Here is a 14,027-nt window from a genome sequence, read left to right on the forward strand (position 1 = left end):
TGCCCAGGGCAGAGCAGATGGAACTACATTACCTTTAAGGTCCCTTCCAAACCAAACTATTCCATAATCTCTGAGCAAAAAAAGACAAGGCCCAATCTGAATCTTAGATTTATTATGATTACAACCTTCACAAATTAATATTGTTGATATAGTCTCTTCAAATCTGTTTATTTTAAAAGCATTTTCAACATTTTAGTTTTTGCTTATATGCCAAGAGTTATTTCCAGATGAGGTCAGTACTAGATGTGCTTAACAGGTCCAAAGTCTTCTCTACCTGGAGAAGTCTGTGGGCATCAGTATAGAGCAGATATTCTTTAAAGTTCTTATTCTGGTAGAAAAACACAGTCATACAGTCATACCACTGAATTAAGTTTTTTGGTTTGTTTTGGTTTTTTTTGGTTTTTTTTTGGTTTTTTTGTTTTTTTTTTTTTTTGTTCAGGATCATTCAGAAGGCCTGCCCCGACTCTCAGTAATGTCCCTAAAACTACCCCTTAAAATCACCGCTAGTGCCAGTCACAGAATTCCAGCATCAGTTGGGTTGGAGAAGACCTCTGAGATCATCAAATCCAACCTACGACCGAACGCCCCCAAATCAGCTATAGCACAGAACTAAGTGCCACATCTTTCCTTAAACATCTCCAGGAAAGCTGATGCCATCACCTCCCTGGGAAGCCCATTCCAATGTTTAATCACCCTGAAGAAATTCCTCCTGATGTCCAACCTAAACCTCCTCTGGCACAGCTTGAGGCTAATTCCTCTTAATCGGGAGAAGAGGTCGATCCCCACCTGGCTACAACCTCCTTTCAGACGGAGAGCAATAAGGAGCCTCCTTTTTTTCAGGATCAGCAACCCCAGCTCCATCAGCCGCTCCTCACTGGTGCTCCAGACCCCTCACCAGCTCTGCTGCCCCTCTCTGGATTCGCTCCAGCACCCCAGTGTCCTTCCTAGATTAAGGCCCCAGAACTGAACACAGATTCGAGGTGCGGCCTGACGGGTGCCGAGGACAGGGGACTGGACGATTCCACCCACAAACACTGCGGAGCCCGGCGCTGCCGCCGCGCAGGGTGCCGAGCGCCGCTGTTGCGCGGAAGAGCGGCGGGGCGGGCGCAGCGCGGGGGGCGGAGCGGAGCGGGGAAGCCTCACGGACAGGGCGGAGCAGGGCCCGCGTCGTAGCGGCCCCGCCGGGCCGGGAGGCGATCGCCATGGAAACGCCGGCCCCGCCCCTGCCCCCCCGGGTGCCGCCGGGAGCGCGGCCGGAGCTGCCGGGTCCCTCCTCCCCGGGCAGCGCCAGGTAGAGCGCGGGGCGGGGGCCGCCGGGGCCGGGCGGGCGGAGCCGCGAGGGGCGGCGGGCGGAGCGCAGGCCGGGCTCGTTCCGCTGCCCCGCCGCAGCTCGGCCCGGATCTCACCCGGCGCCGGTGCCCCCAGCCATCCGCTCTCGGACCCCCGGCAGCGCCTCCCGGGAGCGAAGCGGGGCCGGGCTCTCCTCGGCCCGCCAGGGCGGGGCTTGTTCGTCGTCCCCGATCCTGGCGGAGAGGCCCGTACGTGTTGCCATGGCCGAGGGGGCCGCGGCGGCCCCGGCGTGCTTCAACGAGGATGATTTTTACTGCCCGGTGTGCCAGGAGGTGTTCAAAACGCCCGTGAGGACCGCCAACTGCCAGCACGTGTGGGTATCCCGACCCCCCGCCCCTTCCCCAGCCTTTTCCTCGATTCCTCCGGCTCTCCGCCTTGTGCTCCTCGGCTCCCCCCGCTCCCGGCGCACGGACCCTCGGCCTGGAGACGCTGGCGGTGGGGATGCGAGCCCGGTGCTGCTGCAGCCTCCCCTCGCCTCTTTCTTTTGTAGCCTAAGAGGACCGGTGGTTTAGGAGGAGCCCCCCCACCTCCCCGGGTGTCTGCTCGGCGCTGGGGGAGTTTGGCTGTGCTGTCTGAGCCGACTCGCGGTTTTTAACTTCATGGTTTTCCCCGTTCCTTTTCGAACAAGGACGGTAGTGTGAGTTGTTCTCTCTTTTCAGTTCATCTATTCAGCATTTTTTTTCCAGAGGGACGTTTGATTACAACGTGCTACTTTGTAGAAAAGCAAAATAGCTTTGGCAGCTGGTGCGTAAGGAAGGAGGGCTGCAAAAGCTGGTGACCTGAGGTCTCTGGAAACGCGTGCTGAATGAAGCTTTGCAGTGGTTTTTGGCTCCGCTTAAGGACAATAAACAGGAGTTACGCTGATAAGATTGTCCAAAATCACGTGCTTGCTGCACCATTTAATATCTCATTAGTGATCAATCTGGTATGCAGCTCGGTAATGCCAGTCAATAAATAAGAAGAGTTTTATCTAGAGTGCATTGCCAAGCTCCCCTGATTTCCATATGCTTCATCGTAAGCACCATTGTTTCTTTTAAATGTCAAACTTGTATTTGGTAAACTATTTCTCTGATACTTCTCTTTTTTTTTCCTGACAATCGTCCAGCTCTCTTCAAGGACAAAGTATCCAACTCTGTATATTTTGCTAACCTGTGTTTGTGGTAACTTTTCAATTTAGGTTTTGCAGGAAGTGCTTCTTGACAGCTATAAGAGAAAGTGGAACACATTGTCCTCTCTGCCGGGGGAGCGTGACTAAAAAAGAAAGAACGTATCCCAAAAGGGCTCTAGATGTTGAAAACAGTATGAAGAAAGCTTCTGGGGGCTGTAGATGCTGTGAGAAGCAGGTAGAGTAAAACTTTTAAAAAAGTTGAATAAATTGTTTGTGGTTTTGTCCAGACACGCCTTTACTATGTGTCGTTCTCATCTTGGAGCTGAAGAGCCTATAGCAATCTGAGCTTAGTTTTGTATGGCTTGTGCATTTACCGGGCATGCAGTGCCTGCTAGCTGTAGCTAACAGGTGTAAACTGAAAGAGCATCTTGAATTGTCAATAAAGGCATTTTAAGTGGAGTGCCAGTTTTTCCCTGAAAAGATGGAAAAAGTGGATATAGCTATAAAACTGGCAAAAGGAAAGTTAAGGAGCTGAACATGAAAAATGCAGATATATGGAAAACCTCAGAAAATCTCAGTATGGAAATGTAATTGAGATTGAGCTGCTATAAAATTTAATTTAAAACTGAAATATGTGAGTTGATTAGTTGCAGTGCCCACATGATCAATCATATGTAATTTCCTCCTTCCCCATCAGTCCTTTTACATTCCTTTCGTTTCCTTTCTAAAGGGATCATTATTTTTGGAACGCTGGGTGAAATCTTGACCCTCACTGAAACCAAGAGTTATGTCTCTTTTGATATAAACACATGTGGGATTGCTGCCATGCTTTTTGTTTCTAACAAAATGCATCAAATCCAGGTAGTCTTTATGTTGGTTTCATTTCACTTGGGACTTCTGCCAATGTGAAGATCAGGACTAATGGAACCCTCAGCTGCTTGCATTGTTCCATATGATTCATTGGGATGAAAAGTGGGGAGAAAGAAACTGATAGCAAGTTGGTAAACTGGACAGAAGAACCAAACAGAATAACTGTAATGGAATTTAGGCACAGGCACGTGAGATATGATCTTGTCCAGCCTCTAGACCTGTGAGCACCTTCTGACAGTGCTGTTGGACCTGAAATTCAGGGGCATGTCCAACATAGCTGTCTTCTGGCAAATATAAGCAACTCATTCTCTTAATTTGAATTAAAGGTCGATAGCCAGCCTTAAGTTGGTGATCATTCACCTGTTTGTTTCCCTCCCCTGCCAATGAGTAAATGAACACGCCTAATGCAAAAAGGAAATGTTCCTTGCATGAGGTAACAGGAGGCCAGAGAAGACTGAAGGAGCAGTGGTACTTATCCCATCCTCACCGCCACTCTCTGTTCTAGCTCATCACCTATTGATCCTTGGTCTGGGTGGTGTAGTTCCAGTGACTTTGTTTCAGTTAAATGGTGTTTTCTTGCATCTTTTATCCCTGAGAGAGCTCTCAGATGTCCAGCAGTTTGAGTGGCAGTGTTCTCAGTCTCACAGAGTGACACTAGCTCTGAGGAGAGAGGAATTGGAGATGTCCTGTTGGTGAAGAAAGTGTTCATGCTCAGAAGGGAGACACAAGTTCTGGTTGCTGCTGCACAGGAGGTCTAAATAATTCCTGCATGGATTGCTTTCTGTTGGCAGAATTCTCTCTTCCTTCTATCTATTCCTGGATTGTTTATATGATTTCAGTAATTTGGCATTTTATTTTCAGGTTAGATTTTCATGGATGAGACAGCATTATAAAACATGTAAGAAGTATCAGGATGAATATGGTGTTTCTTCAATTATGCCAAACTTACAGATTTCCCAAGATGCAACAGGGAACAGGTAATCAGGGTGTTCTGTGTGTAACAGTGCATCTTCTTTCCCCACCCCCTCCCCCCATGGAAAGTATTTTTTTCCAGGGCATTTCTTCTTTTTTGCATTAATTATTATCCATATCTTGTGCTTCAGAATAGGAGTTTTTCCAGGTCTTTTTCTCTACTCTTAGCAGACAGAAGAAAACTTTTCTGCATGATGGCTTTGAAATGTCTTCTAGAGACTCTCCTGAAAAGTATTTAATATTTGTAGTTTGCTTTCCTTGCCTTGACAGCATTTGAGCAGTTTACTTTGTAACATATTTAATAATATTTACCTCTGGAGAACTTCCTGTCTATTTTTATTCTCCCTCCCCTTTCCTAAGTTTGTTTAAGTGGGTATCCTGTTTCAAAACATTACTGTGCAAGCTTTTGCCTTCTGATTGACTTTATTTTGAACAGATTGCTTAGGAAATATATAAGGAATTCCACTATGTTACACACCATAAAATCAAATGACACTTGCCATTTGTTTTCAGGCAGTAAAGCTAACCTTTTTTTTCATATATTCTCACTGATGTAGGAGCTGGGAATTTTGGGTTATTTTTGAAAAGCTTTTTATATGTCCATTCCACACATTCCACAGAGCTTTATTATATATATCTTTTTTTTTTTTTGCCATTGATTTTCTATTTTTAGTAGTCTGAAGTTCTCTGTGCTTGGTTTTCAACCCATCAGTTTATTGAAAGTGGAAGCTGTTACTGGAATTAGCTGCAGCAATGTTTCACTGAAGTGTCTGCATATTCTGATATCACTGTTTATGCAGTTTGCTACAGTAGAATACCTGTGATTGTAATATCACAGAAGTATAAAAAATTTACCATTACTGTATTTGTGACTGTAAATATTCGTGTTCTTAGCATGTCTGTACAGTTGCTTCTGGCTTAGCTACAGGTGCATATACAGTCAAATTTACTTTCTAAAATGTTCTTCTGCTTTACCCTTCCTTTAGGAAAAAGGTTTATTTTGTGCTCAGGATAGGAAAACGTACCTTGCTGTAGTTGAAAGTTGCAAATTGTTTGTGTGAATACATGGCAGTTAAAGGCCTTTTACACCTTCCTAAGTCAAAAAACTTAGAAATTGCTATCTGTCTTACATTCATATACTTCATAATGATTTCATAATACTTGGCTGTCACCTTCATTGCCCATCTTGTTGACTAAATGTTTGTTGTATTATATATAATTTTCCTGTGAAGTTGTGTAGTATACAACCAAGCATCACCATGGTAGTTACATTATCCAGAGAGGTCCCAGTTGATTGGAAATTAGCAAATGTAATGCCCATCTACAAGAAGAATCAGAAGGGTAATCCAGGGAACTACAGACCTGTCAGACTGACCTTGGTGTATCAGGGAACATCATGGAGCAGATCATCCTGAGTGCCATCATGTGGCATGTGCAGGACTACCCAGGGATCAGGCCTGGCCAACATGGGTTTACAAAAGTCAGGTGCTGGTTGATGAACCTTGTCTCCTTCTATGACAAAGTGACCCCTGCATAGTAGATGAGGGAGTGACTGTGGATGCACATTTGACACCATCCCACTGTATTCTTCTGGGGAAGCTGGCAGCCTATGGCTTGGACAGGTGTACTCTGGGTGAAAAAAACTGTGTTCATGGCCAGGCCCAGAGGGAGGTGGTGATTGAGGTTACATCCAGTTGGCCCCTGGTCACCAGTGGTTCAGTTTGGGGTCACTCCTGTTTAATACCTTTTTTGATGATTTGGATGAGGGGATTGAGTGCTCCCTCAGTGAGTTTGCAGATGACAGCAAGTTGGGTGGGAGTTGATCTGCTGGAGGGCAGGGAGGCTCAGCATGGGGATCTGGACAGGCTGGATCAATGGGCTGAGGCCAATGGTGTGAGGTTCAACAAGGCCAAATGCCAGGTCCTGTGCCTGGGTCACAACAACCCCAGGCAGTGCCACAGGCTGGGGGAAGTGGCACCCTGGCCTGTATCAGAAATCATGTGGCCAGCAGGATCAGGGCAGTGATTGTCCCCCTGTACTCAGCACCAGTCAGGCCACACCTCAAATCCTGTGTTCAGTTCTGGGCCCCTGAATCCAGGAAGAACATGGAGGTGATGGAGTGAGTTCAGAGAAGGGCAGTGGAGCTGGGGAAGGGTCTGGAGCACAAGTCCTATGGTTAGTGGCTGAGGGAGCTGGGGTTATTTATCCTGGAGAAAAGGAGGCTCAGGGAAGACCCCATTGCTGCAGCTACCTGAAAGGTGATTGTAGTGAGGTGAGGGTCAGCTTCTTCTGTCATGTCTTGAAATGAAAGAATGAGGTGAAATGGCCTCACCATTTAAGTTGCACATGGGGAGGTTCAGATTAGAGAGTAGAAATTTTTTCTTTTTTTACTGAAAGCATGGTCAGACATTGGGCTGAATTGCCCAGGGTGGTGATTGAGTCACTGTCTCTGGAGATGTTCAAGAGATGTCTGGATGTGGCACTTGGGGATATGATTTAGGGGTGATTATGGTGGTGCTGGATTGATAGTTGAACAGATGATCTTAAAGGTTTCTTTCAGCCTTGGTGATTCTGTGTTCAGTTCTGGGCATACCTTGATCCAAAGGAAAAGTTGTGAGGGTTAAGATATGTATCAGGATATGTATCATTGTGTGTTGCCTTGAAATTCATGGGACTTAATGTGTATTCCCCCCCACCATCTCTGTTACTGTTAAACTTTTAAAATGTTGATAGTTGAGTAAAATAATCTCAAGTTTATTATTTTTCTTTCATTTAAAGTAGCAGGAGTGATGCTATACCTGATACTGGCGAGGTGGCTAATAATCAAATACTTCAAGGAGAAACAAGGTAGGTTGCTTACTTGTCTGTAGTTGTTATTAAAATAGATTCTGATAGTTGCAGTGAAAACTTCTGCTAATGCAAAATCCAAAACACAAAAAACCCACACAAAAACACCAGGAGCTGTATTTATAGAATCCTGTAGTTTCTTGTACACTTGTATCTGTTAGAATTTGGGTATTTTAGTAGTTTCCTGAAGGATTTGAAAGGTGTTACAAGAAAGCAAAACTCAGGTGTAGCTGCAGTGGGAACAAAAGAAGCCCAAGTCTCAGAAGAGTGCATTTAGGCATGCTAATTTGCAATTAGTAAATTCAAAATTGCAATGTGGTAGTAGCACTGGGACACCTTTAGATCTGCTAATATGTCAGTGGGGGTGTGGGGGTTTTTTTGTTGTTATCAAAGCAAGGGAAAACAATCATAGCTTCATTCGTATGCTTCCTTAACACTACTTCTGAAACCCTCTTTTCTGTTTAATGCTTTTGTATTTCTGTTTACAGTGGACACCCAACCTTCAAATGCCCCCTGTGTCAGGAGGCCAATTTTACCAGACAGCGCTTGCTGGATCACTGTAATAATAGACATCTTTATCAGATCGTTCCTGTGGTAAGTAGAGCTGCTCAGGTGTGTTTCTTAAGCTACTTTCATTGTAATTATGTGGACAATTTTAACTGTGCAGTCGCTATTCTATATCTGTAACAATCACCGTGGTTTGAGAAGGACAGACAATATACTTCACGCAGTGCATTTAAATTGAGGAGTGACTTTGATGTGAAAACGTTTCATGTCCAGCCTGCTGGTTCTAAGACATTTCTGAGTTAGTTGTCTTATTTATCTTGGTGTGAAACAGGCTCAGTTTTTGAGCCCGATGCTTAACTCTTCTTTATTTAGTAGTTCAGGTCTGTTTCTATAGAATCCCAGTTGTAACGTAACTACTGTTTCATGTGAAACCTACAGTTACTTTAAAAGTAATCCAAGGTAACCAAAGGGTCTGCAAGAGAAAAATCTCTTTGGTTTTCTATTATTTTCACCTGTATAGGGCTTGTTATTTTTTCTTTTGGCTTACTTGATCATCTCAATTGTATGAAAAATCTCCCAAACAATGAGTAGGATGCAGTAGTTAATTTCTTTTCTAAATTAACTCAGACAGATATGATAATCTTTCACTCCAAAGAGAAACACTCTAGAAATCTACCAAGTTGAAATGTAGTTTATGAATGTTACACAATTGAGGAAAAACACACTTAGCAGCTTGATTTGATGTTAATGTCTTACTGTATTTTGATAGTGGATGAGTAATAGACTAGTTATTCCAGTAGAACATGTCTTTAATGCATTCGGTATTGCCAATAACATTTTTTTTTCATTCTGTATCTTCTCTTCCCCCTCCAAATTCAGATCTGTCCTATTTGTGTATCTCTTCCTTGGGCAGATACTAACCAGGTTACTAGAAATCTTGTTAGCCATCTAAATCTAAGACACCGGTTTGACTACGGAGAATTTGTGGTAAGCTTTTTCTTCTTTGATGTGTGGAGGAATAAATGGTAACTTTTTTCCTAAAAATCAAAATGCCAAATAAAAAATTTGTACCTAACGTGTTCTGGACATGCTGTGTTCCTGTTCTTTATGGAACTCATAAACAGACAGGTCTGCTTCTTATCAATATGAAGTGCTACTGGGAATAGGTGTTGTCAGTAGTCAAACTGCTCCAAGATGATGAGTTAAGTATTTGGCTTAGTGTTCTCAATCTGATCTATTTATTTCTTTTATTCAGTTTATTAGAACAGTTTATTACTGCTATTTCTGGGGGAAATAAAATAGATGCTACTCTTTTTATGGACATTATTGACCTTTTAATGCAGAAATTGTGAAGTTATATTCTCAGGACTTAATGTGCAGCTTGACTAGCTGGTATTGCTGCTACAGCTTCTCTTCCTGTATGTTGTGAGAGAGACCGAAAAAGAGATGTGTCACTTAATCAATGTTTAGGTTGTCTCTTTTCAGGCTCTCTTTGAGTAAATGACCTTAAGTAGATGGAGAACTACATAAACAGATGTAGTCAGTAGCTGATTCGTAAATCAAGCCAACCATTTGGGTTCTGCATGTGGGATCAGAGAGCTGGAGAGTTTGTGGCTTTTTCTACAGAGTTTGACAGGCTTTGGGGTGTGCAGCTGGTATAGTATTTGAGTCACAGGCAGCCTCACTGGGTCAGGTTGGCAAAGATTGTGTATCTTGTCCTCTGAGCTGAGTGAGCTGTGATAAAGGCCTGAGGAGCTCGGGTTTGATAGTGGGGATTGGGCTCTTCACTGTGAGTACATGTATGATGACCTAAAACTGGTGATAGGAATTCTGATTTGGGGAGACTGCCAGAATTGCACTTACAAGGTTCATCACTCTGGCATATTAAGAACCTGGAGGATATTCCTGCAAAAAGTAGCAGACTCTTTGTGTTCTGTGTTTGCTTTCCCATTTTAGGCACTGTGTTCTCAACAATCTATGATTAGTGTTGTCTGGGGATCCCATTTTGGTTTTATTAATGGAGGATGTTGTGGCTGGTTAGAAGCCCTGTTAAAAGAATTGTGTGACACAGTCAGCTTTCCTGAGCTGGCTGTTCTGTGATGCAGTTGAGCCTGGGAGAGAAGATGGACCCTTCTGCTTAATGAGCTTGTCCCACTCTACTGATTCTTCTCCTGTCTCATATGTCTCTTGGTACTTGGTTCAATAAAAAGATTCTGTGCAATATAAACAATGATCTAGTAGCATAGAGTCTTTGTCTGGGTCCCATTTCCTATGTAATAACATAGCAGATGAATGATTAAACTAATGGCTATGCTATATCTTGAGTATTTGTCCATTTTGATGATGTTTTCATTTTGTTTAGAATCTTCAGCTTGATGAAGAAGCCCAATACCAAAATGCAGTTCAAGAATCCTGTCATGTGAACTTTTAAAGTAGAATCCCCTTCATCTTCGTACTGATTATCTGAAAGAAAAATTACTTTATTCTGTTGGTGATCCGAAGGGTATTTTAATAAAAATGTTTTTCAGTACCCACTTTTTGGGCTAAGCTTCTTTTCACACTCATAAGGACTTCTGATAAATGATTTTGCTGAAACTCGGGCTTGACATCTTGACTGAGTTCTGCCCCTATGGAAGTAGGGACATTTTTGGAACTTCTCACTCTTGTCTTGATTTTCTCTAACTTTTACTACTCTGTTAATTACATGTTCATATGATTAATGTAGGATGTTTTAATTCAGCAAAACCTACTTTGAAAGTATCTTTAGAAAGACATGCAGTGATACTCTGTTGCACTGTTGGGTTTCTTCAAGTTCAGCTGTCTTCTAAGGTATCTTATGAGATGATAATTTATTTTTTTTCTCTTCCTGCCAAGGACAGGCATTTGTCCTGCCAAGGACTAATTTTATTTTGATATTGTGATTGTTTTTTACTATTGCTAAGTGACTGAAAATAACAACAGCTTAAAATATTAAAAAATTGCTTTTCTACTGATCAACAATGCAGAGCAGGGCTTTTTTTTCACTTTTCATTGAGAAAGAATGATGCCATTGCCTAGGAATAACTAAATCTATTTTTTCCTCTTTGGGAATAACTAAAATAGGATGCTTGCTTACTAATGTGATGAGGCATATTATCTGTACTCCTAAGGAAGATTACATATTTTCTGAGCAATTCAAGATGACATGCAAAAGGTATACTATTTTGGCCTATACCTGTGACCAGGTCTTGCTGGAGTTTTTTAAGAACTTCTAGTTTTGTATTTGGAATTGAAGTTTTGGTCTGTCCTGTCTTTCATGAAGGCTGTGTAGCTAAATAACTAAACTGCCTTCACACCTACAAAAACCTTTTATTTCTGTAAAGCTGTTTAAAACTTGTACATCTCCTGCACCTAAAGGCCTCAAAAAACTGTTGAGAAGAAAAAAACTTACTCTAAAATAGTGACCAACATACTTTAAGAGTTCCTGTTCTAGATTTCCACCTTCCCAGCAAGAACATTGTTAAAATTGGAAAAAATGCAAATAATGCAATTTTGAATTTAGATGGAAAATCCATTTGTAAAAACTTTAGGATCCTTTATGTTAGATTGAGAGGGAGAAGGGGAAAGAAGGCTGCACAGTATATGTTTTGGTGTTTTAAATAGTGTTCTGAACATACACCTGTTTGGACTAACTGCATTCTGTGTTTCCATCACCCATTGTCAAGCTATTGTTATTAATGAGCATTGCATATGTTGTGGTGGAAAATATCCCCAGTAATTTTTTTAGTCTAGATGGTGCTTTATGTGTCGTAATATCAGTTGTGCAGCCAAAGTACAGTCTGCTTCTTGTGCCCTGCCTCCCTGTTCCTCTCCAAACAAAGGTTTTGATTATTCTTTAAATGCTGAGATATTTCATATTCCAAAACTGGTAAGGTTGAAATGCCTCATTTTACAATGTAATGTGTTTCAGAACTGAAAGTTCTAATTTACTGAGTGTTGGAACTAACCCACAATACATTTTAACTTGCCTTTTCTATCCTAATTTTGAGTGTAAAACGTTACTAAAGGCATTGCTGGCTAAAATTCAGAGAAAGTTGTTTATTTCAGAAATAGCTGTCTATTTCAAAAACCTTGTTTGAAGCTTCTATACTTTTTTTATAACTACATTTTTTGCATTTTGTTACTGTCTCACTACAGTATTTTGACAGCAGACCACACTTGGAACTTGTATTCCAATTTCCAGTTTGCCCCCATACACTGTGTATTCTCACTTGTCTGTCATCTCTAGTGCTTGTGTGACCACATTGATTTGGAGTGGTTCACTGAGCCAACAGAAAAAAATGTAGATTTTTACTACAACTACAAAGCCAACTATTAAACAGTGCCCTTATACAGAAAAGAACGTCAAGGTACCTGATGATGAAGTTTTACCTTTTTAAAATAAAACCACATACTATGGTGATTTATTACTGCATACATTTCCTAAGGAGTTTAACAGTTAGATGTAAGTCTAGTTAACTTTTTTAGATTCAACAAAATGTTTATATGATCTGGCAATAAATGCCTACAGCCAATACAGATTCTGAATGCCTCATGGATGCTGGAACTAGTTATTTCTGTTACTTGAATATATCTTGGGAATTACGAGTGAGATGACATCTGTTTTAAAACTCTGGGAAACAATGTTTTCTATAGCAATAAATAGTTGTCACTTGATGCATAGTTCTGAGCATTTTAGTCATGTTTAAATGTTGAGAGACTTGAGTAGACATTTTAAAGCAACAAGTGTGTATTAATGCAATACAAAAAAAACCTTTCAAAACGTTTATCCTCTTTATTTAAAATCTGTATTGGCAGGTGCTGCCTTGCTTAAGATTTTGTACTTTTAATATTAAGATATTGCATCCAATACATTCACTAGGTAAACGTTTAATGAAAATTAAATTATTTGAATATGTTGCTGCTGGTCATGATCTTTCTCACTGAAACTCAGACATGCTCAAAAAGCTGTGTATTTGTGATGGGTGATGCCCAAAACATGAAATCTTTACTAGAAGATTGCTTCTTAACAATGTTTTCATGTTCATGTTGCATTATGTATGGTTTCAATATGTTATGTTTGAATTGTACCTTCTGGGTTTTTTCCTATTAAAATATTTTATTTTCTATTTGTCTTTTTGTTGCATAATAAAGATGATCAGTTCCCTTGGTGCTACTTCTTCCTTTTCAGAGGCTTTCTAAAACTTAAATATATGATCAGTGTATGTCTTCACACTTTGAGTTATTGGAACAGTGTGTATGCTGCTGAAATGATGAGATGTGACTGGTGATGCATCTGTGAGCTGAGACAAGATACCTTATATCATATCTTGGGTATTTCCAGCAAGCAGAAAAGATTGTAGGTTGGCCCAAATCTGGTTTGTGCATATTTTCTTGTTTCCATGTTTGTTTGTTGCTGTTCTATGTAATGTAAATAGAGAAATTACATTCTAAAAGGAGACAGAAACAGGTATGTAACACTTGGGGTCATGAACAAACCTTGTTATTTAAAGGTTTTCAGAGAAGATTTAATGCTTTTCTGAAGAAAGGATTACCAGTAAATTTGGGCAGGTTACAAGTTTTAACCAGCAAAGTGGCAGCTAGATGGTTTCTCCTGCCCTTTGTTGTGCTGAAAAAAACTGGTTATTTCTTGTGCTTTTGCATTCTTAGGACACACAGATACAGTAATAAAATTGACTTAATGTGTTCATTTAAATGACGGAAATGTAACAAAACTATGTAAATTTCCTTTTTATTAATTTATTCTTTCCCCATATAATCTAATTTTCTGATCTCTAAGTAAACCACTGTATCTCCTGAATCTCTTTATTAGCCCTTTGTTGGAGATTTCATTTGATTTGATTTTATTACAGCAATTCATATTTCACTACTTAGAGAGAATGCATGTGGTGTGTTTAATTTTCTTTGGCAGTGTCTTGGTTATAGGATACTTGAGCTCTGTAAAACTGCCCTTTGTTCTCCAGCCTTAAGCCAGGGCCTCTTTCCTGGGGAGAGAGGGGGATCTTTGTGCACCCAGTTCATCTTCTGACAGGTAGTTGGGACTAGAAGGCTTTCTGTGTTTGGGAAGCATTTCTGGGCCCCTCTTTTTTAGATTTGACTTTTGAGTCTAGTGAGATTTGAATGAGTGTCTGTGACTTTGCTATAAAAGAGTGAATGGTGTATTCTGTTATATCCTTTGTTTTATGCAGAAACAGACACCAACTCATGAATACTGTTAGGGGATGGGACAGTGTTTACTATATGTGGTAAAGTGCACATTTGTGAAATGACTACTTAACCTAGCATCCTTTAAGGCTGCTTTATTACAAGATAGAAGAGCCACAAGAATGTCTGA

The 14,027-nt window shown here is 41.1% G+C and overlaps 1 protein-coding gene across 3 annotated transcripts; it reads left to right on the forward strand.

Moving 5' to 3' along the window:
* Window positions 1-1,313: 1,313 nt before the first annotated feature.
* On the forward strand, window positions 1,314-12,801 carry RNF138 (ring finger protein 138). Of its 3 annotated transcripts, none has more exons than XM_058807831.1 (7): window positions 1,314-1,663; window positions 2,528-2,693; window positions 4,190-4,305; window positions 7,079-7,147; window positions 7,636-7,741; window positions 8,534-8,641; window positions 10,017-12,801. In XM_058807831.1, the coding sequence occupies exons 1-7, from the start codon at window positions 1,551-1,553 to the stop codon at window positions 10,083-10,085; spliced, it is 747 nt and encodes a 248-aa protein (XP_058663814.1). In that variant the 5' UTR covers window positions 1,314-1,550; the 3' UTR covers window positions 10,086-12,801. The 3 variants fall into 3 exon arrangements, with proteins under 3 accessions (XP_058663814.1, XP_058663824.1, XP_058663830.1); XM_058807841.1 differs by having other exon boundaries at window positions 7,082-7,147; XM_058807847.1 differs by lacking the exon at window positions 1,314-1,663 and adding an exon at window positions 1,757-1,987.
* Window positions 12,802-14,027: the final 1,226 nt, after the last annotated feature.

This window comes from Ammospiza caudacuta, chromosome 1 (genome assembly GCF_027887145.1).
Source record: "Ammospiza caudacuta isolate bAmmCau1 chromosome 1, bAmmCau1.pri, whole genome shotgun sequence".
Taxonomy (NCBI): domain Eukaryota; kingdom Metazoa; phylum Chordata; class Aves; order Passeriformes; family Passerellidae; genus Ammospiza; species Ammospiza caudacuta.